General features: G+C 45.1%; 1 protein-coding gene across 1 annotated transcript; it reads left to right on the top strand.

The window, feature by feature from the left end:
- Positions 1-72: 72 nt before the first annotated feature.
- pard6gb (par-6 family cell polarity regulator gamma b) lies at positions 73-27,034 on the top strand. Its single transcript, XM_054763213.1, has 3 exons — positions 73-390; positions 3,225-3,447; positions 25,316-27,034. The coding sequence occupies exons 1-3, from the start codon at positions 319-321 to the stop codon at positions 26,371-26,373; spliced, it is 1,353 nt and encodes a 450-aa protein (XP_054619188.1). The 5' UTR covers positions 73-318; the 3' UTR covers positions 26,374-27,034.
- The last annotated feature ends 383 nt before the right edge of the window (positions 27,035-27,417 follow it).

Here is a 27,417-nt window from a genome sequence, read left to right as displayed (position 1 = left end):
AGCTACCATGAAGGCATCACAGGCTCCCATTTTTTTTTCGGAGCGCTGATGTCATTTTCAAAACTTAACCAACCCTCCAAAACTCCACACCGCTTAGTCCCTCTTCGCCTTTTAACCTGGAAAGTCTCCTTCTGCTGAAAACTGGAGTACATTTGAAAAAAAATACTCTTCGGAGGTGAACGATTTAAAAAAAAAAAAAAGGAATCGCGATCGTTTGTGTTGGAAAGACTTTACTGCTGAAAAGCCCACCGACTGGAGCCCCCTTCTTCCAGGGCACTCTTTTCTTCTCTTTTTTTGTTTTAAAGCTCTATTCCCAGAATGAACCGGAGCTTTAACCGATCGCAACCCCTGCGAAACGTGGATTGTAACGCCGTGGAGGTGAAAAGCAAGGTGGGTGCGATGTGCACGTAGATAGAGGAATAGTGCACACATGGTCGTCTGCAGTGGGCATTTGAACGCACCAGTATCTACACGTTCGTTGTTTATTTGATGTTTGACGCGTTTTAACTAGACGCCCTTGCATTCCTGTTATGTCTTGGCAGCACAGATGAACCGGGGGGGCGCATGTCAAAAAAGTGTGTCGTTTTACTCAATTTGTTGCACTGTGGTGCTGATTTCTCACCTCCTTGTTGCTTTGCATCGGTTCTGAGAGACTGACGGCGCACATTTAGTCCCGAAAATGTTGAAACTTATCCATAAAGTAAATTTGGAGGGAGTAAAACGTCCAGGTGGTGTGGCTGAAATGCAATAGGAGTGTAACAGAAGTAGAAATTCATCTTTCTGCGAGTACATTCGCTGCTATAATCTAAGAAATCAACATGTGATGGCGTCTGTTAGCGGTGAAGTAGTTGTAATCAACGTTTCCAGTGGTTTTGCTGTTATTTCAAGGTGTGTAAAGGTGGATCAGAACGAGCCCCAATAATCAGTAATTGCCGTTCAGGTAGCTACAAAATGGTTTCTGGCAGGTTTTAGCATGACGTCACCCGCAGCTGACTCAGGGCGGCGTCACGTCACATTTGCATTTTGGAGTTTAGGTAAATGTACCGTGCCCGCAAGGTGAGTCACCGATGTGGACCACCTTCATTCCAGAACTTTTCTTCATGTTCTAGAGGTCTTAATGATGATATGAATGTGCTTTTAGCGATAAGAGTATCAGGAAGGACGTGTCGGAGGAGACTGGTACTGCTTTCACTCATGCTCTTATCAGGGACCAGATGTTTTTGGTTTCGGGGGCGGGGGGGGCAGTGTAGGACGAGATGTTGACACCAGGCCCTCGACTTTGATTTAAGAAGGTTTCCAAACACTTGTCTTTGTTGGAGCATGCGGTGGAGGGGTGTTTTTGAGTGAAGGATTTCCCAAACAAGACCCAAACGACCACCCTCGAGCCCAAATGTATTCAAATTCATCATTGGAAGGCAGCAGTTTGTGCTAGGGTTGTCACGTGACGCTCGCTTCACGAGAGGAGACGATACTGGGAATGTAACTCGCTTTGTGGGAGACGATTCCATGCGCATCTCGATACATGGGTTAAGATACCGGTCAAAAAAGATGTATTTCAAAAAGAGAACGATCCGATACAACGTGCAAACAACTCGATTTGAATCGAGACGATTTGGTGGTTACATTTGTTGATGCAAGGCGTTCATCTTAAAAAATAAAGAAGCCAATTGTATAAAAGAGGCGTTCTTTCAGTATTTTCAAATGTGTAAAAGAGCACAGGAGAGCGTAACGAAGCGGAGATGAAATGAGTGGATTGCAACATATTGTCCTGTTTTCTTTTTCATTGCTCCTTCCTTGAAAGTAATGTTAAAGTCTTGTCTCGTAGGCGCAGTCTCTAATGCTAGCATGTCTTCCGCAACCCATAGGGGGCGCCACACATGACATTTAAGCTTCTGTGTATATGAAAATGTAGCATTTCCCATCTTCCGCATTGATACCGTTCATAAATCTGATTTTAAAAATGCTGTAGTTTACACTCCAGGCCACCAGGTGGCAATAAAATAGGAGACTTTAATTGTTTCAACACGTCTCCACTTGTTTGTATCGCCTTGTGTCCTGGTGGTTGAGGAGCTGATGGTGTAATATTTTGGAGCAAAGCTACCTTCAGTCGTGTTCGGGCACGTTGAAGCAGCGCTTTCACTCACTTTTTTTATTTCTTTTTTTTTCTACCGTTATTTTGGCCAAACCTGTTTGTCGAGGAGGCTCGTCACAGAGTTGACACGAGGATCGTTCACGTTTCGGAGTATCTCTCCCTGGCACAGCAAGGGTGGTCTTTCTGTCCGTGACGGTCCCTTGTTTTGGTTTGCTGAGGCGTGCTTTTGTATCTCTCGCCTTTTTTGCGTCGGAGTCACATGATGACCTCGTCGTGACCCCCGGCGGCGGCCTCATTGGCGCTTTTGATGACCTCGCCGGGGGAAAGAACGCATCAGCACAAACTGTGTGAATGTGTGGGAGACGACACAGACGCCTGACACTGTCGTTTCAAATTCCTCTCCCAAGTCCCTTTTAATACCTAATTAAAAATAATAATATTAATAAAGAAAGAGTCGTGGTTAAAGGCCTTTTTTATGCCAATACTGTTCAGATTTCTGAGTTCAAGTTAGATTAGCATGAGGCTAGATCATCAATATGCTCTTTTAGCACCAAGCAGCTTGGTAATAAGATAATGTAGCAAAGTAGCTACCTTAACATCAAGTTAGCACACTTACACAATAGGTTAGCGCGTCATATTTCTACTTTAGTATTAATTCAGCTTGGTTCAGTAAGAAACTACTTTAGCATAGACCATCATGTATTAGCATAAGGCGAGCTCACCATGTAGCTATTTTAGCATCAAACTAGATGATGGCAATGCCAGAAGACATTGCGTGTGAATGCGTAAGAGCTGAAGCAGAAACTGAAACAATTGCTCTCCTACGTCATCTAAAACAACTGATTAAAGTACTCAGCGTGTGTAGAATTAAGCTAAGCTAACTAGCTGCTAACTGAAGATGGCAACTACTCGTACTTTATATGAATTACATTGTTTTTTTTCATGTTTAATGGACTATTATGTGAAAATCTAGCAGTAATTCTTCCAAATATACAAAATGAAAGTGTTCATGGTGCTTTTTAAAGGGTTAGCAATCAATGGAAGGTATAGAGCTAAGCTATTCAATGCTAATTCACGTGCCGCTTTTCCTGTTCATTTATCTGTGCCGTTTGTCCTCCCCTGCTCCTCTCAGTACGGGGCGGAATTCCGCCGCTTCTCGGTAGACCGGCTGAAGCCCGGCAAGTTCGAGGAGTTCTACAAGCTCATCCTGCACATCCACCGCATTGCCAACATGGAGGTGATGATCGGGTACGCCGACGTCCACGGCGACCTGCTGCCCATCAACAACGACGACAACTTCTGCAAGGCCGTGTCGACCGCGCACCCCCTGCTGAGGATTTTCATCCAGAGACAAGGTAGGGTGTTGGGCGTGATTACCTCCGGGGTAAATATTGATTTTCAATGGTCTGACGAGACGTAAACCTTTTTAAAAATGACATTATATTGCATCTCGGCTGGTAATTGCCTCGGAGAATAGCCCCTAATCCAATGATGTGCCTCTTCCCGCTACGGGAACGCCAGGTCTTTTTGTTTATTTCATGTCAGGCTTCTTGTGTTTACTGCCCTCTGATTGGCTGGATGTGTCTGTCTGCCTGGCTAAGCCCTCTGTCTTCTCCAAAGGAAGGGCTTGCAGGCACACACGCACGCCCAAGTGCACACACACACACACACACACACACACACACACACACACACACACACACAGAGGCCATAGAAATCAGGTCATTGAGCAAAGCTTGTATCCCGCATACCAGACATTACACCGAGACAAAAGACGGTCATGAAAAGAAAAGAGTCCTCGCCAAGCGCCCTCCGTTTTGGATAAAGACGGCGGCTCAGCGGCCCAAGTGGGAACCCCTCGCCGGCCGCTTTTGGAGAGCTTTGGAGTAGCAGCTCGCTGGCTAGACGGCTGGCCATACGAGGCGGCCGCTATTCGTGTCCATTCCTGCACGCCGTCCTTCCTCGCGATGAAGCCTGCGGGGAATAAGAAAAGCAAGTCACCTGTGGCAGGACGACCACGAGGTCACCTTAGCCCAGGGGGGTCCGTTTGGGGCCCACAGCACATTCTAAAAATAGAAGCAGCAAAAATGGAAACATTGGAAGTCATTTTGCACGAATAAAGTCAAAATATTTAGAGATAAAAGTTGTAATCCAACCTGAAAAAGTCTGCATTTTACGAGAATAGCATCGTCATTTTAGCATAAAGGGGAAATATTCAAGAAAAATATGTTATGGAAGTCTTGGCTGAGATGCCGAAGGTTGCCAGGTTAGCTGAAACGGGTTTCTTTTGGGTTTATTGTTGCAAAAGTAGCGATTTCTTTTTGATCCTGATCCAAAAAGTCCCAAAGGGATTCTATGTGAAATATTTCTACAGTCGCTGTGAAGCCGGTTGGTTTACGTAACTGCATTCAAAATTCATGAGCTGTCTGATAAAACCTTTTAAGCCAAAGTTTGCGTTCGTGTCAACGAAACGGGTCGAACCGGTCCGCATCGCAGGCTTGGCTAATTCTTAACGATTGCAGGATTTTGCTAAATGGGTTTGCTGGACTCAAACAACATTTTTTTGAATGTCTTGTGAGTGCTTCTCCAAGTGGAATTGGAACGGTCAGACAGGTTTATCCCATTTGCCGCACCTTGACTTGCAGCACAACGGTGGTAATCTCGGGTGCTCGTGGACCTGATGCTAATTGTCCGCATTATAGTCCTGTGCTGCTGCTCCGTCCTGCAAATTAGGACATGGCCTGACCGAGAGAAGGCTGCCTACATTTGGTTATTTTTAGGCAAAAGATAAGTTGGACAGGAAACGGATCCCTAATCCAACCCAGATCCAGATCCACTTGTCACCAGCCTCTCATTCCCTGCGCTACAGACTGGAAAGACAAAACTTTTGCTTTTGTCAAAGTAAGCCACCCCAAAACTCCTTGGGAACTGGCAACACCCCCTTTAAGAAAGTCTGAGGTTTGGACAGAATAAGAACGCCTCTTGCACATTCTGGTCAACCTATTTTCAGCACAAGTCCCCCACTGAGCAGCGTTGGGAGTGTGCACGGCGCCCGCTATTCCTTCATGAAGTATCTAATGCCTCACAGGCGCAGGGAGCTGCCGGAGATGAATTCATCAAACCAAAGGTAGCGTCTCGGGTTGGCATCTAGTTGCTTTCGACATTGTCAAAAATTTTTTGGTGCAACAGCTCGGGTTAGCAGCCAGTTTCATGTTCAACAGATGTTCTTCAAAGCAGAGTAGGGTTAAAAGCTGAGGCGATTTACACCCTCCGTTTGCAAATAGTGTTTGTCCAAGCAAAACACCAGGGCTTGTTTTGCGCGCTGCACACAGACTAAACTTTCAGCACAGAACAGAGACAAGGCTGAAGGTTTAAGCTAACGGGGCCAGAAGGCCAAGGTCGGAGGGTGAAAGGTGAGGCAACCACACCTAAACTTAAAGGTATCTCGTCTAGGACCCTATGACATGTTTTATTTTTTACCCTTTACACGTATTTTACCAGCATAGAATGTGTATGTGGCGAAGAGCGCTCTTATTTTGAAGGCTGGAAGTGTATTGTGTGTGTGTGTTGTGAATGTCTGACGGTTAAGACTATGGAATCACAGGAGTGCTAAAAGTAAAAGGCAATGTGTGTGGAAATACAAAGAGAATCAATACTAAAAAAATATACAAATGTAGTCAAAAATTTTTTACTATTTTGTCTTTGTTTTTTCTGTATTGTCTTTATTTTTTCCAATTTGCCGTTGTTTTTCCTGTTTTGTATTTGTCTTTTCCATTTGCGTTTTGTCATTGCATTTGGTAATACCATGCAAATGCAGAAAAATGACCTGTCATTCTGCCAGGATGATGACTCCTCCACACGTGATTACACCATTCCTGCTTGCAGGGGCTCTGTAGTTAAGGAAACTCAGGAGCCCGGAAATAATGTCACGGACAGCAAGTAGACGCAAATACAGGTACATGTTTATCAAAAGTAAACGGGGAAATTTATGGTGGACGTGGAGGAATTGAGATGAGGTGTTCAACGAGAATTATGAGCAATTGCTCGGTTGGTGGAAAATGTCATGGAAAGTTTTGATTAAAAAAAGTCTTTAAAGGCTATATCTGCCTTGATGAATGCAGATAAGGATGAAGCTGTGTGGCGCAATCTTTACGAGGTAAATGCCTTACTTTATCTTGTTTAAATTTCCCCCGTTTACTTTTGAATGACCATTCATTCTTCTGCATTTGCATGGTATTACCAATGCAATGACAAAACGCAAGTGGAAAAGACAAATACAAAACAGGAAAAACAACGGCAAATTGGAAAAAACAAAGACAATACAGAAAAAACAAAGTCAATATAGTAAAAAAAATATGACTACATTTGTATATATTTTTTTGTATTATTGATTCTCTTTGTATTTCCGCACGTATTCCCTTTTAATTTTGGCACTCCTGTGATTCCATAGAAGACGAGCCGGGAAGGAGCAAGAATAAATGTGCCTCTTGTCCTTATTTCACTCAGAACTTCCACGACGTTTGCATGAACGAGCGGTAAAAGCCACGCAGTGTGAACACACTCGCACAGCCTGAGTCGCACTAGCATGCAAGCTAACCCAGCTGGATTCCATTCACGCTCCGCAAGAGAGGAGTTTTAACGTTTTTTTCTGCAACTTTTGCCAGTGTTTCAGGTGGCTGTTGCGACGTGTTAAGTTCGGGAATTGCCGTGAGAGTCAGCGTTTAGCAGTAGATTCTGTTTTTATTGGCCAATTCTGCGATTCCAGACACAAAAGAAAATCATCACTTTTTTGTCCCGAGAGCCGTTTTATGAGCACCAAACGTGAGAAAAATCGATCATCTCTCTCGCTTGTTTGCTTCACTTTTGAGAGAGGTTACGCTCTCGCTTTTGAAGCTTTTCGTAAAGTCATGAAGGAAAATCCTCCATCATGAGCCAATGCCGCGTATAGGCCCGCCCCTTGACGGGGACAGCTCTGGCAAATAAACAGGCTTTGCTACATACAGGATCTATTTGTCAGTCAGCTGCATACGTGGGAGCTGACCAATAGGCTAACCTAGCATGATGATGCTGTGTCAGTGTAATGTTAGCGCTGTAGCTCCCATAGCTATTCAAGTGTTGCTAATGTTTGTGTCCTCCTGTCAGCTTAATGTTACGTTGTTGTGATGGATGACGCCTGTTACAAGTGCAGAGTTACAGCGTATGTGTAAAAAGTGGCTCGAGTGCGCACTAGCGCCTCTTGGAGACACACACTCGTGGACAAACACAGCTCATTAGCATTAAAGCTACAAACACACAAAACAGTAGGGCTTGCTAAAAGCCCTTTTAAACTGTCTATGTTCCCGCAACAAGGCTAGGCACGCTTGGAGTACACTGTGGTGGGACTTCTGAGACTTACTTTAAATAAACTATAACACCGTACCTTTAAGAGGCTAGGAAGGACTGATAGAACCTCGCGGGCAGTGCCAGCTAAAGCTACACCAAATGTGCTCGCAGACGGCCAAATCGCCGCTGTTACTCAACAACGTACGCTTGCTCGGAGATCAAACGCTCACGGTCGGTTAAATTACAACTCCGGTTTGTTTTGACCGTCTTCATCTGCGAAGAAGAGAAGACGCATGGGAAAGACTGCATGATGTCTTTCTTTCACGTTTGATGACTAGCTAACATAGACGCACATCCGTGTCTGCTGTGCCTTTGAGGATTGCGCAAGAGCTTGACCTGAACTTGATCCATTCAAGCTGTGGAAGCCAGGAGCCGAGAGGAAACGATAAATGTTTTCTCAGTCCGCCTCGGTATTCGCTTCTAATTTATTCAAGTGTGTTATTTCATGGTACTGTCAACAACGAGTGGAGCCGTGACCCGGGTCTGCATGATGATACGGACACGTTTGTTGGCCAGGATTTATTATTTCCTCCCTTTTGAAAAGAAATGCAGAGCGCAGGTAAGACATCCAATTTCCTCCTGCTGGAATTTCCACTACTTGTCTTGGAGCATGATTGTTTTTGTGAAATACATTCTCATCTTCTTATTTTCTGTTGGGTTTGGGTCTCGGTGCCCCCCCCCCCCCCCCCCCCCGGCGCATATTAGAAACCCGAGTGTGTGTCTGTGTGTGTTTTTGTGCATTCTCCATCTGGCCTCCCCTGTGCGGCAGCCAAAAGGCTTCTGAGAACATTTGTGTGTTTGCACTCCTGTCCACACACTGGATGTCAACATGCCAGCGCTCAGTCATGGTAGCCGCAGCTTTAAAAGCCTGACCCCCAATAATAATTAGCGCCGGGACTTCATGCCAGCCGGGGGAAAGCTGATTTAGTCCTGGGGACACTGTGGATTTAGGGATAAATCTCTCCATCGGTGTGTCTAGAAACCTCCTGATTGTGTTCATTCCAGGCTGCATGTCGTGTTTTGTCATTTTTGCTTGTTGGAAGCCTCCCAGTCGATGATTAACTTGCATGCCAGCCGCACATACCACGACAGAGCCAAGGCCTTTCTTCCTCATACCAGCAGTTCTGTCGGCCATGGGAAGGCACTGACTCTTTGTCCTTTTCTGACACTGATTGGACGCTTGCATGTGTTTGTCGCTTCTCTCAAACGCTTTCCCACCAGTTTTACACATCATCGGTCAGGTTAAAGGTTTAAAAACATCTTGATGCCCTTCGCAAACACGTTCGGCTTCGGGTGGAGCTATACTGGATTCCATTGATCGCCAAACAGAGAACGCGAAAACGTCATTGGTAAAAACACCAGGGACTGAATCCAGTTAATGGTTCTTTGTGCACTTTACACTAATTGGGCAATCTGTAAAAATACCAGACAAAGGACGTCCTACCGTTTGTATGGCTAATGCCGGTATGCAGTACTGTACTGCGTCATTGTTGGATTATCCTTTTACAAGACACTTCTTCAAATGTGTACATGGTTGGTGACTCGGAATTTGACCTAAAAAGAGTCCTGAACGTGAACAAAGAAAAGGACAAGATGCAATAAAGTGCTTCAGCATCAGTTTGCTCTCGTTGGCCTCCGAGTCCCAAGTCTTGTTTTGCACAGCCTTCCACAAGCGTACCTGTGATCATAAACATAAACAAGGCAATGACAACGATGGGAACCAAAAAAGGAACCCCTCCTGAACAGCAGTACTTGGACCTCAGAAGATCTGATGGACTTGCAAGATGTCTTAAAAGTTAACTTCCAAAATCATCCAGTTGTACTCCCAGGAAAGGGTTAAGGAGATGATGCACTCATCGCCAAGGCTGACTCCCTGTTCTGCGGGTTGGTGATGGATGCCCCGTGCTTAAAGTCTAAAGCCCAACAAAACCCTGCACCTCATCTGTCAGACTGCCCTAAGGGCTACCTTAACATTCAGATCCCCAGACCCTTCACAGCACAGCTGGAGGATGACTAAGTTGTCAGGGGGGCGTGGGGGAATAGCCCTGGCAGCCAGGAGGAAGGAAGATGCTGTGCAGGTTGAGGCCGCCTCCCCCCTGCGGTCGGGGTGCTATTCCTTGCTGCAACGTGAGCAGAAATCAAAGAAAGTGTCTTCGGAAAACTGAAAGCTCCTGAAAGGAACCTTTTGGCTTTTATTGGGCACTTTGAAGCCACATCTGGGTCACATGCATGGGAACCTCGGCTACCTCTGGAAAAGCTTCATCTCTCGCAGAAAGGGACGCGTCCAAACCCTGTTTGCAACCAGCTATGCGTGCATGTGGCCCGTGGCGTCCCTGAGCTCCACTGAATACATCCACGTCTCCGCTCTTTAAAGAGGTGTGTGTGTGTGTGTGTGTGTGTGTGTGTGTGTGTGTGTGTGTGTGTGTGTGTGTGTGTGTGTGTGGGCCACGCAGTAAAAACCTGCGTGTGGCCTTCCTCCATAATGTCTTTTAGACAATGCTGTCTCTCTTGAAGGGAGATGGCTGGTGCCCCTCTTTGTGCCCCAAGCCAGTGTGGCCCGTCCCGTAAATCAGGGAGCACCAATCCCAGAACATGCAGCCAGACGGGATCATTTTTAGATCATAACCCCACTGTAGTACCACAACCCTTCCTTTCAAGTATTCTCTCTTGGTCTACAAACCAGTGGGAGGCGGGGGGGCTCCTCCATCTTTTTAATTAAACTGGTAAGGGTTTGTTGTGTTTGGCAAACCCGCATGGGTGTTTGTGTTTCCTCTGGCTTTCATTTTGCTTTACAACCACGCTTTGAACCCTGACCCCCACCCCACCCTCCACCTTCTCCTCCCCCACAGAGAAATTTTCCAGACATTGTTGGGCAGTGATTTTTTTTGTCTCAGGGTTTCTTCAATTTGTCGCCCTTCACGAGAACTTCAAAGTTATTTGTACCCAAGTTTATTTGCATGTTTCCTGCACATTTTCTCTTTTTGAATATATTGGTAGCCATTTGTTGCCAGCAGGGAGTCTTGACAGGATTCTTACAATGAGTCCCCCTAAGTTGTTCTATTTTCCAAATGTGATGATTATATCCGGCCTTCAAGGGAGAAACAACTTCCTTCGTCAGCATCTGCCTTCAAAGAGGACAAAAACAGCCTTGGAACGCTTGTGCTTGCTTGTTTCTTCAGCTCTTGTGACGTGTGTGACACCCGTCTGGTGTCATGGTGTCGTTTTAGAAAAGCCGTGCAGAAAGGGATTTTACAGACTTTTGACAGCACCTGCAGAAAGTATTAGGATGCTGCCATGACGGCCGGGGTGTGTTTTTACCTCAGGAAACTATAAATGTAACGCTATCTTCAATTTAGTGGGCAAATAGGTGTTTGTGGCCAAAAGGCTCTTTTGATGCTAAAGGTTGCCGACCCCTGCTTTAGGTCAACTGCAAAGAGGATGGGGCATGAATTAAAAGCAGGCAAGTTCATTTTGTGTCTTTTTAATAAGGGGCATTAGAAAGGGGAAAGCAAAATGTAGCTCTTTTTGACCACATGGTCATTTAAGTATATTGCACAACACAGCAGCAACAGAACCAATACTGTAATAGCGGTAAGGAGCAACAGTAAGGCAAGTGTGACATGCACGAGGTTCACACCAACAGCTGAGGTTCAAAGCAGAGGTAAAGCTTTGGATTTCATTAAAAAGCTATTACCAGGAGGTTGCCTACAGCCGCAACTGTCAATGACAATTTTGTGACCTAACTGGTCATTATGGTTTTATAAACCATGCTCCCGGCAACTATTGAGAATCAGAATCTGCTTTTATTGCCAGTTATAGATCACACGATACGAGGAATTTGTTGTGGTGGGAAAAGAACGTCTAAGATAGAAATATAAATATTAAAAAACATCCAAAAATGACAGTGTAGCAGTGCAAAACAGCAGCACAAGAACTATAAATAGAACCATAGCATTACAGCGTTATTTACAAGAATATTGAGGGTGTGAATATGTTGAGATATTTACAACTTTACATGTTTAGAGCAGAGTGCGATAGATGAATCGATGCGTTATTTGCAGCCTTTGGGCAACATGAAAAGGAATACTGCGGCATTTTATAGAAATCACACAAACTGGCAGCCCCGAACAAGGAGTCAAAGTTCTTGCCCTAAAGTAGTCCAGCGGAAAGTCCCATGCATCAACTTTGTAGACCAGAACTGTGATTGAATTTAAAGAAAAGGGAGATTTTCTGTGCTCCAGTGGAGAAAATATGGATGGACTCTGAATGGGTGTTGTGGGTTTTGTGAGGGGCCGAGTTGCCGGTTGGCGTTGCGGCTGCTCGCTGTGCGACTCCTCCTTAATTACAGCTCTGCTCCAGCAAGGCGAGGCTGGGCTTGCTCTCGCTGTGCATCCGAAAACTCGCTCATTGACACAAGCATGGACAAAAGAATTGTGTCCGTCTCACAGGGGTTGCATCATTTTCTTGCTATAAAGGAGCCACGGTGCAGCCTTCAACAAACACCCCATTCATGTTTACAGTTAACGTCGCATCTAAGGGAAGTTTTAAGCATTCTCAGCATACAGTTGCCGTGCTAAGATGTTAACAAGTTAAGTTGCTGAGAGAGAGGTTTACAGGCCTTAACTTAGCGTTTTGTCTGCAAAGCGATATTTTTGGGAGTCCATAATTACAAAGAAGAGAGCAGCTTTGCTTCACCACAGCTCACACTCCCCACACCGCCAGCAGCCCATCCCACTTATATCTAAAAGAGGTTCCTGCAAGGCACAGAGTATGTTTTGAAGAACTATACGTTGCAATGCAGCACGCCCACCAAGCATGTCAGGTCACTTATTGTCCGTTCTGCTCACAGCCTGAGGAGCTTGTCCTTTTAGTGCATGCGGACATTGCTTTCATCTGCCAGTGCACAAACACATGTTCACTTCCTGCGGCAGGCAACAGCAGCCAATTTTCATGCTTGGCTGCACATCACAAAGGTGTTTTGCGTATCACAGCTCGTTTCGAGTCCCTAAGTTATTATGTTGCAGTATTATCGCAGCGTATCGATGCAAAATGCCGTGCACTACTTGCTTGCAACCAGCAGAGGCGCTGTTGACTCAAACTCAACTAGTGTGCTGTCCCATCCGAAATAATCAAGTCATTGTTAATTTTCTCTGCCACTTTATCAGCAATCACTTTATCATTTCTCCAAACTTCTTCCTGTTTACGTTTGTGTGACTATAAAGAGAAAATAGTGTTATTTTCCGTAAGCTAACTCTTGTGCTCCTGAACCGCTGCCACCAAAGGATGGAAAACCGTATTGTTGCTGCCTTTGCTATTGCTTTTCTGACAAATGCACCCCATAAGTCGGATTGACCTGAAATTTCTCACACAACTCGACAATGCACTCAATGCAACTGTTAGTGTTTTGCCAAATCACCACCAGATTTGGTACACACCTTTTACCAAGAGGTGAATAAATGTATTGCAACTGATGAGGGGTAGGATTAAATAAGCCTTGCTTCTTCCTACTCCTTTTTGGACATGCAACATTTTGAATTGTACTATGTGATGTGCTCCAGTTTGACTCATGCATGTTCAGGATGAATTAAACCATTAAACCCTTAGGGCGCTGACAAGCACGTGTGTGAAAATTTGAGCAAGATTGGTTGGGAAACGTCTTGCTTACTTGGCAACTAATTGTTCATAAGTTATTGACCATTTGTCTAATGATTGTAAAGATGTGAGTATCTCTACTACATGTATGCTAGCATGTCTTCCCATGCATTTTGAGCACAACCTGTAAGTGTCAAACATGAGCGCACCTCATTTCTTATTGGACATTACAGCTCCAGTGTGTGCCGGAAGCCTGTATATGTATATGTACTGTATATGTAGGTCACGAGGCCAAAACAATGGGACAAGCTGTTGTGCGCCCCCCACCACCATCTATTGTCCTCACATTAATCTTGGCGCCGTGAGTGCACGTCACCATCTTCATATAGGTGTACAAAATGAGCCTGTGCCTAGTAAAGTGTGAAATGAGTGTCGTGTGTAAGGGGAAAGGAGGAGGACAAAAACATCCGCTCACAAAACTTTGCCAGGAATAGTCGAGACACCCACACCGTGAGAAGACCGTGCCCTTTATCTCTCCACCCCATCCCCCTGCCCCGTTGTAACCGTGCGGGCCACACTGTTGGTAGCTTGAATCAGGCCACCTCAGCACTTCAGGACGGGAGAGGAAGGAAAGCCACGGCGCAAGGGGAGGACCGGGCCCTGACTCTTGACTGGCCGGAAAACAATAGGCACATGACAGCTCGTGTGGAAATACTCGCACTGACATGTTGGATGGGATGACGTCAGACCCCGCAAACGGAGTCAGTGGAGCAAAGCGGGCGAGGGTGGGGGTGGGGGTGTTCAGGAAGAGGCTGAGGATATGTGTCAGCATGCGCAGGAAGTTTTCTTGCTATGCTTGTGTTGTTGCGTAAAAGTGGGTGCTTTCAGGTGAGCCTGTTGAAGCTCGCCAAGGGTTTGCACATTTGGAACAAACTGAAGGAGGAGGGGGCTCACCTGTGGGACAGGAAGGACCATTTGTGAGATTAATGAGGTTTGCAAGCTTGGGCACACATTTTGCAGTTAGAACATCATTAAAGCCTCTTTGACAAATAAGTGGTCGTTTTTAGCGTCTCGGCAGGACATTTTGGTTTGGCAGCCTATCAAGACACATTGGAGGTGGACTATATTGTATAAATTCCCACAGACACACTCCCAAATCTTGCAAAAAGTCTTCCCAGACTATAGGTTGTCATCGCTACACTACATATGTTATCATACGTGTCGTGGCCAGGTGTCTAAATACTTTTGTCCCTTCAAAGGAGAAGGAACAACAAATGACAGATCACTTTGAACTCTCTGATGATAACATTTCATCTGGCTGCGCACAAATGAAAAGTTAGTGTGGTAATATGTTTTAGTTATGATAATAATAACTCCCCCGTCTTGTGCTGAATATCTCCAGATGCTGTCTCTTATAGCGCTGCAGTGCTTTGATGTAAAGTGCATGTCCTGGGTCGACACGGAGTGCTTTGGAAGTCGTGATCTGGCTTGAGGAATCGTGGTCAGCAGTGTGACATCATAGTGTGGCAACACAGTTGTCAACAACAATGGAGGACATTCTGGCTTTTCTTGTTTGCGCGTGCTTTAGAAAAAGGTAGTTCTGAGGTGATGAGTCTCTGTTGACCAATCAAAAGGGCGGTAGTGCGTTTAGCTCCACCTCTTCCATACCCAAATAATGCGTTCTCCCAGATGTTGTTAGGGTGACGAGGAGGTAGTCGATCAACAATCTCGAATACAGTAATCCCTCGTTTATCGAGGTTAATTGGTTCCAGACCCGACCACGATAAGTGAATTTCCGCAAAGTAGGATTCATTGTTAATGAATGGAATATTTTCGTAGTTGGCATTGAAAACCTGTTTACAATCTTCTAAATATGGTTTTTAACATGATTAGAGCCCTCGAGACATGAAATAACACCCCTATAGTCACCTTTACACTTGTATTGCCCAATATAGTAGATATAAACAGAGAAAATAAATAACAGACTCACATGTTAGCAATTCCTTGTTTTTTGTCTGGACAGCCTACTTCCTTGCGGCTTTAAATGGCTTTACACTCTTATTACCCAATATAGTAGACAGAATAAGAGGAAATAAGCCATGTAAGACGCAAATATAACTCCTGATCGCGCAGTGTCACACCAAATGTGTTCCCTTGGGAACATGGCAATGTAGACTACAGTACTACATTCACAATTACAGTGTTTCTTCTGCCTTGTATTTGTATTTTGCTTCATTTAGTTCAGGTAGCCATTTTTATGCTTGAAAATGCTCAATTTAGGCTAAGAATAAGTAAAATTTGCTTAAATGTGCATTTTTCACAAATAATAGGTCTAATAGATCATTTATTAATGCATTCATTTTGGAAAAAACACGATATAGGCTAATTCACCTATAAAACGTGATATTGCGAGGGAGCGATAATCGAACCAAACAACTCCAAAACAACATCAGCATCCTCAACTGTCCTCTCTATATGCACACACACACACACACACACACACACAGGACTCATGTCAGGTTCACAGACTCTGAAAGCAACAGTAATAATCAAGCAGTGTAGTGGTCTTACTATTGAGAAGGAAAAGTTTATTACTGTTTAATGTAATTCTTGTATTTAGGGTGTGATTACTCTATTTTATGTCCGAGTGACTTAAGAGTTAATTTAAGTATGATTTTAGGTCCGACTGACACCAAGACAGTGTTGGAACGGTACTCGTACGTAACCCGAGGACCTCCTGAACACTGGCTGGTCTACTAGAGAGGCTGGCAAAAAGTGGTACGGTGCAAATATTTTGGTAAACGTAGTCTTTATTCACCTGTGTTGAAGGAAATGAGTCATTTGTTTAATCTGACGCTGCTCGTCTTATCTTTTCACGTGAACCACTGCATTCCTGCAGCTGTGTGTGAGAGTGTGTGTGTGTGTGTGTGTGTGTGTGTGTGTGTGTGGGAGGGGGGGGTAGCAAGCACATAATCCCGTTTGCCTGCTTGTTGTCTGTCAACCGCAGCCAGTAAAAGATTAGAAAGTGACCCCAGGACGACTTTAAAGAAGAAAAACATCTCTCGTATGACTCCAGTGACAGCTCGCTATATTTAGCAGATATTGAGACATCAAATGGGGGGGGCATGACGTCATCGGGTTCACTGAATTCGGCGTCATGTGTCTTTTTTTTGCTTTCGTGTGTGTGTGTGTGTGTGTGTGTGTGTGTGTGTTTATTTCTGCTATCTCTCGTCATGGCAACTCAAGCGACACACACCACACGCCCTTCATTCTGCTCCGCTGCAAACTGTCTTCAATGGCTTTCCGCTTCTAAAGGGAGCAGCGACTGTGTTCTGAAGCAAATAAAAGCAGCCATGGGCCGAAAAGGCTTGAAGCCATGTTGCGTTTTGGTTTGTAAGCATGAGAAAAGCAAACAGAAACGATCGTATCCGCTTTAGCCGATCCGTCGCTGAGCAGACATGGCGTTGCTGTTCAAAGGTGCTTGGTCTGGCATGGCGAATAGATTTGCCATGATTATGAGCAGATACAGACAATATCATTGTCAACATTATTTTGAGACCACTTTTTCCATTCATGTAATGTTGATATATGGCGTAGTAGTGCAAGTACACTGTATCAAAAGCCATAAACTTGAATTTCTCAAGACTGGAATAATTGGAATGTCAATAGCTTTTAAATAAAATAAATGAAACAAACAACATAACAAATTAAACAAAACAAACAAAAGCAAATGACGATAAAACGGACTCTCAGTCTCTTTTAGCAAAAATTGCACTTGAATAAAAACCACAACCAAAAACAATTAAAAAATAGACCGTCTGTTAAAAAAAACACTTCAATAAAAACCACACACAACAGTAAATAAAATGGTATATCAAGTAAATACGCTGTTCAGGGTTAATGAGGTGTAACGTTTTGCCAGCGTTTGGTCAGAGTACATGTTTTGCAGCAAAAAGAGGTGTTATACTTCAGGAATCAAGGCAGCACCAACGGAGTTTCCACCCTTTTTGTATTATTCATTAAATTGTCCTTGTCACAAACGTTTTTATGTCACAAAATGGCACAGACGGGCTGAAATTGACATGAGGTCATGTTTTATACACAACGACACGAAGAAATTATTCTATGGTGTAGCACACACAGCTAGCATGTAGTGCACTTGCTAGCTCGTAGCGCGCCTCTCCTCACTGGGACAAGTAGACTGAGCGACTGAGAGGAGGGTTCACTCACTCCGTTTATTCCGCCATAGACCCAACGTGCCCAGGTGAGTGAATCCTCGTCATCCAGCCTGTTGGGTTGAGAGAGAGAGGAGGAGAACATACAGGCATGCACATGTCAATATATCAAGGCCGGCAAAATTATCGAGTTTGTTTTTATTTATTACCGTGACAGGCTAGTGAGCGCCTTTTGTTATCTAGCACTGCCTCAAGCCTCCTGAGCATGGAATTCACCAGAGCTGCACACTAGAATTCATGATGTGACATCACTGGTGGACACCTTCCTTCCTTCCCTCCTTCCTCTTGAAGATGCCCCACAGGTGCTCCATTCAGTTCAGGTGAAGGTCTGGCCTGCTCCATCCTAAGCCAGGCCCTTGATCATCTTGGAGGTGTGTTTTGCCCCCTTATCATGTCTGTAAACTGCTACGCGGACCAGTTTCTGCTTCACACCATCACAGCACAAGTTGGAATTCTTCTCAATGAACCACAGCTCCCCCAGTGCCAGCAGCACTCATGCACGTTAGCGCCATGCTTGACTGTGGGCAAGGCACCGTTACCGTGCTACTCACTTGTGTTGCCAGCTGCTTAGCCAATAATGGCTGTGTTGTGTGTTGATACATTGTCAGTTTACAGTATTGTCACTAGAGAAAATGGAATCGCTCCAGTGTGGCTTTTGATTGTAAGTCCACATTGGGGGTGAGTGGTGAGCGAGGTGCTGCAGGGTCTAAAATGGACAACATGTGAGGAAGGGGAGCGGCGTTTGGTAATATAATTGTTCCTATTGAAAGACGCAAGGAATGCTTTGATGTCGGCACTTTAACGCTCCCTCCACACGACCCCCTTCCCTTTTTAAATACGCTTTCCTCCTTGGTGATTAGCCCATCGTGTTGGCGCATATTAATTACATAGAAGGCGACACCTGCAGAGAATCCTATACTCCCTCCCCACCCCTGCGCGCAGGCCGAGGCAGTCCCGGTTTAAGTCGTCCCAGATGTGTGCGGCCCTTTGTGTGCCTGCCGCCGGAATATTTGCAGGGAGTTGAGGAGCGGCAGGGGCGCGGCACCGAGTGAGGGGGAGGACGCATGCTTTTATCAGCAAGAAAACCTGTTTTACCTCATTCTCCCGCAGAGATTCTTCTACCTGACTAACCAGATTCTTAAACTGTTGATGCGTATGCTTCCGTTTTGACAAAAACACAGCAGCAAAAGTCATGAACTCATTCAATCCCAGACATTTTTCAAAAGACGACCACTTCAGTACCAACAGATATTACAAGGCACACATACTATTGTGTTCTATGGTTATATAAACATGGAGCCTACCAAAGGAAAGATTACTTTTGTCTTTCATCAGGGAAAAAAAAAGCCTTTTTGCGTTGTTTAGTAATCAGCAGTAGAACATACTGTAGTGACTAGAAAAGGGAGACAACCAGCTTTTAGTGAAAGATACATTTCAAGCATAACTTTCACTTTGACACAAATATTTTTTGTGTTTGTGACAACTCGCATATCTAAGCAACTATACCACAACATAACACAAAAAAGGGGGTGTTTTACATCAAAATAACAATTTACAAATATAACACCATGAACTATTTCCAATTTTCACATTTGGAACTAAACTGTGTGTAGAGCGTGTGCATGCATTAAAATTCCCCTACAATGCGTAACCTTCTGCACGCTACACTCCTCCACGCTCTCTCACTTCCTCCTTGCTGTCGAGCGTGTTAATACATGCAGAAAAGATCCACGCAGAGCGCTTATCAAATGCACTTCTGCCACTACTCAAGGGAACCTCACGCCATTCACCAGTTTGTAGCCTCTTTTCCACAGAGATCCAGCAAAATAGGAACATCAACAAGACAGCGTGGTACCCACATTCCGTTGAACAGCTACCCGAATATCCCGCCTTGAACAGGCTGCGAAAAATGACTTCCTGTTCCCAATCATTCTCCTTGTTGCTTGAACGTGTGCTTTAACTTACTGTTTGGATTTCTCCCAAAGCCTGTTTAGGCAGCATACGTTATTACTGCCTGTGAATATTCCCATTCATCCACCCATCCGTCCTTGCATTCTCAGAGCTTTCGGTCGATCGCAACTGGACTGTTCAGGTTGTTTTAGAAGACGTTTCTCCTCTCACCCGAGCAGGCTTCATCAGCTCATTCTCGCATTCTCAGAGACCGTAATTGTTTCTTCTTATATGTTTGTTCATGTGTTCATTCATATGGGCGCCAATATGGTCCAAAACGACCATTGTACAATTACAAATGCTGTAAACTATGAACCATAAGTCTCTTATTGTGAAAAGACAAGACAAACATGAACAGCTGTGGCTGTAGGCCACCTCCTGATGAAGTTTTTGTATCAACTCCACAAGATGGAGGTACTGTAGTTGTTGCATTTGACATATCACCAGTCTCTGCATGCGCTTTAAAGTGTTGGTGGGTGTGAAACTTGTGCGTGTTACACTCGCTGTACTGTTGTTTACAATCAGCTCGTCTGCCGTATTAATGCTTCCTTCACGCTGTTACAACATTGGTTCTGTTGCTGCTGTGCTGTGCAGTATACCATGTGGACACAGAGCTACTGTATGTATTCCTTTCCACTTTCCCATGCGCTCCAAATCATTATTAAAGTTTACAAATGAACTGTTTTTACTGAAATTTGAGAGGTAGCAGCCTCTCTCCTTCTAATTAATTTATAATAGGAGCGTTTACGGTAAACGGCAGTCCAGCTCATCTGTGTTCTGACCTCAGTCCGACCTGGCTGCCAGGTACATTGTGCACTTTTTGTAGCCAGGTGTGTGATCATTCCAAAACAGGACATTCCTCTTTCTCCAGGGACGCACCTGCCAATAACCGGAGTCTGCCTTCTCATATTGGCAGTGACGCAGTTTTGGTTTGTGTGGATTACACTTTCTTTCTGTTTTTTTTAAAATAACAACCACCTACATTTATTGAACCGGTCCAAATTTCCATCCAGGCCCTCCCTCAAAGAATGTGAAATATGTTGCCTTTTTGCTCAGTCTGGCCTTCTTTTTCCATGTTAGCGCTCTGCTGGATGTGCCTTGGCAGCCATCCGGCTCTAAACACACAGACTGCCTTGCAGGGCCGTCTCCGATGTGGACAAGGGGAGACGTCCAAGACCTCCCTTTTTTATTTGAAGATAGGTGGGTACTTTAAAGGTACTCTGCGTGCTTTTATAGAGACGGAATGTAGTTTAAGGGAGAGAAACAAAGGAATTTTCCCCGTTTGTCTCCTTTTTCCGTGCTAGAGACTGCAGGGGGATCTCAAAAAGCAGCGATTTGTCATCCCACGCTGCGGGGAAAGAGCAGCACAAAAGCCCTCTGAATTACATTTAATAATATACTCAACTCAATGCAGGAGAACAAATTTAGCTGCGCAGGGACGCTTCTCCAGTTCCATTCTGCGTGTCACGTTGTGTTTAGGTCACATTGTGGGTTCACCCAGGTGTGTTTGTTGTGTGTGTGTGGGGGGGGGGGGGGTTCAGGAATGAATCCCACTGCCACAGCAGCCAGTGACCTCATGCTCGCACTATTCACTAGTTGCCCTAGTGTGCCTCATCATCCCCCCCTTTTCTCCAGCGATTATGGGCTCTTCTGTCACTAAGTACTTTGTCACGCCATCATGAGGGTTTTTTTGGGGCGGGGGGGGGGGCGTCAGAAGGGTTGTCGGGGTGCAGGAATGCGACTTGCGTGGAATTAATGGGCTGCAGTGCTCAGTGTGGACGTATGAAGTGACAACGTGTTTGCATGTACAGTCATCCCTCACAGTATTGCTGTACTGTGGTAGACTACGGTCTGTTATTAGTCAAAATATTCAAATGCAAGTGATATGCAATATTCTGGCCACTCGGCAGCAGTGATGTTACATCGATGAGACATCCATCCTTATTACTTTATCCTACCTTGCACTCCATGTAGCCAGTCACGAACACAGAGTGAAAAAAAGCTCCTCCCATTCCGTGTGGAAATGGTAAGTTTGTGGCTTCTTACTTTGTCCTTCTTCGCCACTGCGTTTGAAACCCTTTTTTATTCAAGGCTAACTGGTTAGCTCACTAGCTTGCTAGCTAGCGGCCATCTCAAGTCCCTGTAGCATAATAGTTGTTTAAAGAAAGAATAATCGGAGTGTAATGATGACTATAGGGGTGTTATTTCATGTCTACAGGGCTCTAATAATGTTAAAAAACATATTTAGAAGTCATAAACAGGTTTTCTATGCTCTAACTACAAAAACATTCCATTTATTAGCATTGAATCCTATATAATCCACACATACGGCAACTAAGGGTGTTCAAAAAACATTTCTCGTCTGAAGATGGTGTGTGCAGAGTTTCTGACATCGCCAGCCAGTGGCCTGGCGTGCATATTACAGCAAACGTGTTTGGTTTTTTTCAAGCAATGCAGTTCCACTCCAGTCCTATGCATGGCAGTAATGCACACTACAACTTGTGTGCCAGTCGGCAGCGCAGCATCATCCCCTGGATTTGGTGAGTCACTGCCTCACGTAGGCTTACAAAAATCTCTCCTTTATCACGATCTGCACCGAAATGTAATGTTTTCGTTCTTCGCCCACGCGCCGCCCCCCTCCACAAAGCTTCCTGGAAAGAAAGACATGTGAAATGTCCCACCTGACCCTTAGTGGTCGTAGCGCCGCCGCAACGTTACATACTAGACCCCTACTCGTGTGTGTTTACACGCTGCACACATCTGAAAAAGAGTGTTCTGTTTCGGTTCATTTCTGTAACGTCCGTGTCCGAGTGTGTGAAGTGCTGCCAGGAGCAAGTGTGCACCGGGGCGGCTCTAATGCTTGATCATAAAACCTTTTTGTGTCTTTTTACTGCGGTCGGGGGGGGATTTTTCTTAACGAGGCAACCATGTCCAGTGGAACACAGCCAAGCTAGCACACTAGTGAGTCTCATTTAAAAAGTTACTTCCTGTGTTTGATCATGTGACCCTGTTGGGCTTCCTGACCTTATCTTAGTTAGCCAGTTGCTTTGGGGGGGCTTCAACCTGTTCACATTTGTAAACTACATTCCTGTGAGGGGAGTCACATGCTCACATGGAGGCCGTCTCTTCACCCCTGACCTCTACCCCCTGACCTTGCATGGAGTTGCAGGGGAACCTCATTTTCAGAGGACTCTACTGGGGGTTTGGCTTTTGGTTTTAAGGGATTACACGTTGTTATTGCAGCATTAATTGCATTGATGGTACTTCAGCGTGGGATGAATCGATGCCAAGATAACCTTTATCCGTAGACCTGTAGTACTCCCAGTGTCCACTAGTTCCCAGCCCTTTTGTCTCTCTCTGGCAAGGATGTCCAGAGCCCGGCTTAATAAAGGTTGGCAGACACAGGCTTAGCCAACATTCCGCACAGGAAGATAGCGGAGGGCGGGGTCCAGGGAGAGGTCATATCTTCATGATGAGTGAGCAATTTTAGCAGTAGGGAGCTGCAGGGAAAAGATGAAGAAAGCCAGCTGCCTCCCCTGCAAAGACCAGAAAGGAAAGATCATTCAGGTGTCCCAAAGCAGCGGGAGGGGGCCAGACTTCCTCACTTCCTGTGTCCACATTTCCTGTCTGTGAGAAGGGAAGATTAGATAGCTGAGCGCTTCGTGGAGGCTGTTGCCGGCTCATCTCAAACAAGCCCGTGCATGTTCATGCACTATCAAGGTGCATCATTTGCACTCCACGCTGTCACCTCCGTTTCAATCCGATGGCAGGAGCCAGCATGTTTAGACTGCCCGTCTTTGTCCCTGAAGAAGTCACATGCTCTCTCTCTCTTTTTGGGAGCGTTATCAGTTCCACCATGAAGGTCTCCATTGTTTGATAGCCCCCAAATTTGGCTGCTGTTTGTTTAGTCGGAGAGATTTTCCAACAGCGCCAACCTGAAAGACGATTCTTTCCCGCTTTCACACAGGCTCATAATAAGGTGGATGTTTAGAGAAGGGATTACCGATATTGCACGTTCTCCCCGTGCATGCGTGCGTGTGTTTTTGCGGATACTTTGGTTTCCTCCCACATTCCAAAAAACATGCATGTTGGGTTAATTGGCGACTCTAAATTGTCCATAGGTATGATTGGTTATTAGTCTGTATGTGCCCTGTGATTGGCTGGCAACCAGTTCAGGGTGTACCTCGCCTCTCGCCCAAAGGCTCCAACATACCCTTCGCGGCCCTAAAGAGGATAAGCAGTAATGAAGATGGGTGGATGGATGGATGGATTAGCGATATTGCAATGGATCAAAATGTGGATTTTCAAATGTAAGATGCCATTTTTATACAAACAATCCAAAAGTAATGTTAAAGTCTCGTTCTTGTAGACCCAATCTCGTGTGTCATCCCCATTGGGTGTCTCGTGACACCCCCTTGTCTTAAATACGTCTAATTATCAAATTCCCATTGGATCAATTTGCTATATTTGTATTTGAAGTGGAATTGGATGTCAGAGTCAAATTTTCATTTTTAAGTTTGCCAAACACTCAACGATGCTGCAAAAATAATAATAATTGTATTTTTCTGAACAATACATTTTGATTTCATTTCTATTTATGAATAATAATTATAATAAGATCAAAATGAAATACTGGTATAAATCATATATTTTTTGCATAAATCTGTGTGCTTCAGTTGTGTTTATAAGTGACAGAAGTGACAAAGCGAGTAGTCTTTTAACATTACAATGTATTTTATTCTTTTCAACGTGGCCCTAATTGTCCTTTGTAGTGTTCTGATGGGAGCCATGTTTAATTTCATTTTTTGCAGTATGTGGTGGTCCAAAATCATTTTTTTTGTGGGCCACAAAAGGCCACCGGGCCGCCCTTTGGACACCCCCTGCTGTAAGCCATGTTTCCTCCAAGTGGTCCAGCAACGCAAGCTGCAGTTTGCAATGGTGAATGTGGTTTGGCTTAAGTTTCCGTTGTGGGCTGAAGAGGAAGACCACAGTGGCGAACATGGAGCATTTGGTGTTCTTGGTGGGGGGGGTCGTACATCAAGAAGTTGGCTTCTCTTCTTGACGGTAGAAAATGGTGTCCTGTTCAGTGTAAAAAGGGTTGTAGTCATCCCAAAAGCGGCCTTCCTGGTAGCTGAAAGGAGGGTCACTTCATGTACAGCGCGTACGGGAACGCTCTGCACACTCAGCATTCCACACACACACACACACACACACAGCCTCATTGGTAACACTGTGTGAGTATAATGGACGTATCATTTGTCACCCTTTATTTTGTATTCTTCTGAATGAAACTTTATTTTTTTACGGCCTTGGTAAAAAAGAGCTGGTGCAAAAAGTGAAAATGATTTCTCCCAAAGGAAAATTTCCAGGGAGTACATCTGTGTGTGATTTAACTCCAAGGGAGCGTGGTTGGGATTTAAGGCTTACATGTTCTACTATTTTTCAACAATTTCACATAAAAGGTCCCACAATAGTGTGTTGTCTAAAATCTTGATGCTGGAATTTAAACAGTTTAAAAGTGCTTTTAGAACTGTAAGCCCCAGAGGGAACACTTTAGCTTTAATGCTAATGAGCTGTGTTTGTCCACACCTCTCTCCAACAGAGTGGGTGTCTCCAAGAAGTGTGCTTTATCCACTTTTTAAAAATACACTGTAACTCTTGCCCAACATATTGTCCAATAAATGCTCTCTATCGCATAGAACAATGTAACATTAAGGAGCAAATGTTAGCCACACTAGCATAGCTATGTGAGCTACAGTGCTATCATTACGCTCGCATTTGAACAGCAACATCATGCTAGGCTAGCCTATTTGCTGAAGAAAAACTAAACGATCAGACTTACAGCTCCCACGTCTGTAGCTGACAGACAGTTGGCAAAGCTTTATTTAACAATGTGTAGCGAAGCCTTTTCTCCCAGCCCCCACCCCCACGGGGCCTCTTAATCTCAAAAGTGAGGGAGATGATAAACAGGATAATTAACACAGTTTTGCACAACAGGGGACATTTTTAAAAGTTCATATATTTTTGTTCCAATGTGTAAACCTTCTCTAATGTTGCTTTGCAGAAGAGGTGGACTACGCCAACTTTGGCACCAACACTCTCACGCGCAAGAAGAAGGCGGTGGTCACCCTGCGCAACAATGACCTCAACCGCAAGCGGCCGCACATCCGCATTGGCATGCCGCAGGACTTCCGACCCGTCTCCTCCATCATCGACGTGGACATCCTGCCTGAATCCCACCGCCGCGTCCGCCTGTACCGCCACGGCTCGGACAAACCGCTGGGCTTTTACATCCGCGACGGAACCAGCGTCCGTGTGACGGCCCACGGCTTGGAAAAAGTGCCGGGGATCTTCATATCCCGGCTGGTCCCTGGCGGCTTGGCGGAGAGCACCGGGCTGCTGGCGGTCAACGACGAGGTCCTGGAGGTGAACGGCATCGAGGTGAGCGGGAAGTCGTTGGATCAAGTCACCGACATGATGATCGCCAACAGCCACAACCTGATCGTGACCGTCAAGCCCGTCAATCAGCGCAACAACGTTGTGCGCAGCAGCCGGATCTCCGGCAGCTCGGGGCAGTCGTCAGACAGCAGCGGTTCCACCGGCTACCCGGCTTTGTCAGCGCCCCCCGCGGGGATGGTGCCTTCAGGGGCTCACGGCTACCAAGACGACCTGGAGAGCGACGACGAGACGGATATCGTCATCGAGAGCAGCCTGAAGCGTCCATCTCAGAGGTCCAACGCTTCCTTGGCGTCCACCGTGGCTCGCTTACAGCAGCAGACGCCCACCACGGCCGCCTCGGGTCCTGCGGCACCACCCAGTCCCCCGTCACGTCCCCCTTCGGTGGTGTCCACCGCTTCCTTCCATTCCCACACAAGCCTCAACGGAGGGCCCCCCCACCACCACCACCAACACAGCAGCCTGAGCTACCAGCTCCTCAGAGACCTCAACCTCCAGCACAGTCAGCCCAGCTCGCAGACGCCTTATCACAGCAGCAACCCGACCCTCCGCCACAGCAACGTAAGCCTGCACAAAATCCTCAACTCCCTGAAAACGGACCAGCGACATAGCCTGGCCCTGCCGAGGGGCGGGGTGGAGGAGGATGGCACGGTCATCACGCTATAATACTCAAAACTCAGACTGCCACAAAAGACTTGGATACAAATTAAGTTTTATTCTCCACGGCTATGATAATAACAGGAAGAATGGAGGCGCATGTATTGTACTGTAAATATTCCCAGGACTCTGAATTCTTTCTTGTCTTGTCAAAAAATGTATGTATGTAATAATGCATCAGAACAAATACCTGTCTCCACTGTATGCTGTATTTTTTTAAGTGACCACTTTTTTCCCCTCATTCTTAAAACTGGGACCAAACTGGGTAAATCTATATTTCTTATATTTGGATAAGTACATGCATAGAGTATGGTTTTTAATTGTTCTTTTATGCTTTTTGATGATCAAACCCTTGTATCTGTTTCAATAAATTATTCTAAGTTTCACCGTTTTACTTTTATTTTCACTTCTCATTCTGAAGTATTTGAATCTCACTGAAATGTAGTCAGCTACGAGGGTTTTACCTCGGCCAGAGGTCCTCCAGAAGCAAGAAACCTCTCTCACCAGCCTGCTAATGAACTTTTTTTTTTCCAGTGTTTACACAAGATGCCATATTGTCCAAATAAATTGGCATTGTCTGCACCATCAATCAATCAGTAGATTGCCAATCTGGATCCACTATCACCTTCAAGTGATTTATACAAGTTTTTCAGTACATGCAAGTTAAGTCACTAGCTTTGGTTTACATGTAGCTCTAATGACCCATACACATGCTTTTCGGGTTATTTCTGCAATTAGTTTGTCTCATTTGTGTGCAAAAACACTCAAATTCCTTATTTGTCAGTAATGTTGAGTTGGATTATAAGTATGTTACGTTGACACTACCCCCGTGCACTTTACTCTCCATCCAATGCATTATACAGTATACTGTAAGGAAATCGGTACAGAAAAAACTTGAGTGCAACCATGTTCCTGCATTCCTTCGCTATGTAATGGACAACGCTGCCATCTGCCGGTCGAAGTTGCAAGCGGAATTAATTTTATAACAGATCCAGTTACTATAAAATAACAAAATAATTGTATGTTCTTTTACGGGACTGTAAGACTGTCGGT

This window comes from Dunckerocampus dactyliophorus, chromosome 20 (assembly GCF_027744805.1).
Source record: "Dunckerocampus dactyliophorus isolate RoL2022-P2 chromosome 20, RoL_Ddac_1.1, whole genome shotgun sequence".
NCBI classification, from domain to species: domain Eukaryota; kingdom Metazoa; phylum Chordata; class Actinopteri; order Syngnathiformes; family Syngnathidae; genus Dunckerocampus; species Dunckerocampus dactyliophorus.
This window is presented reverse-complemented; position numbering and strand designations above follow the sequence as displayed.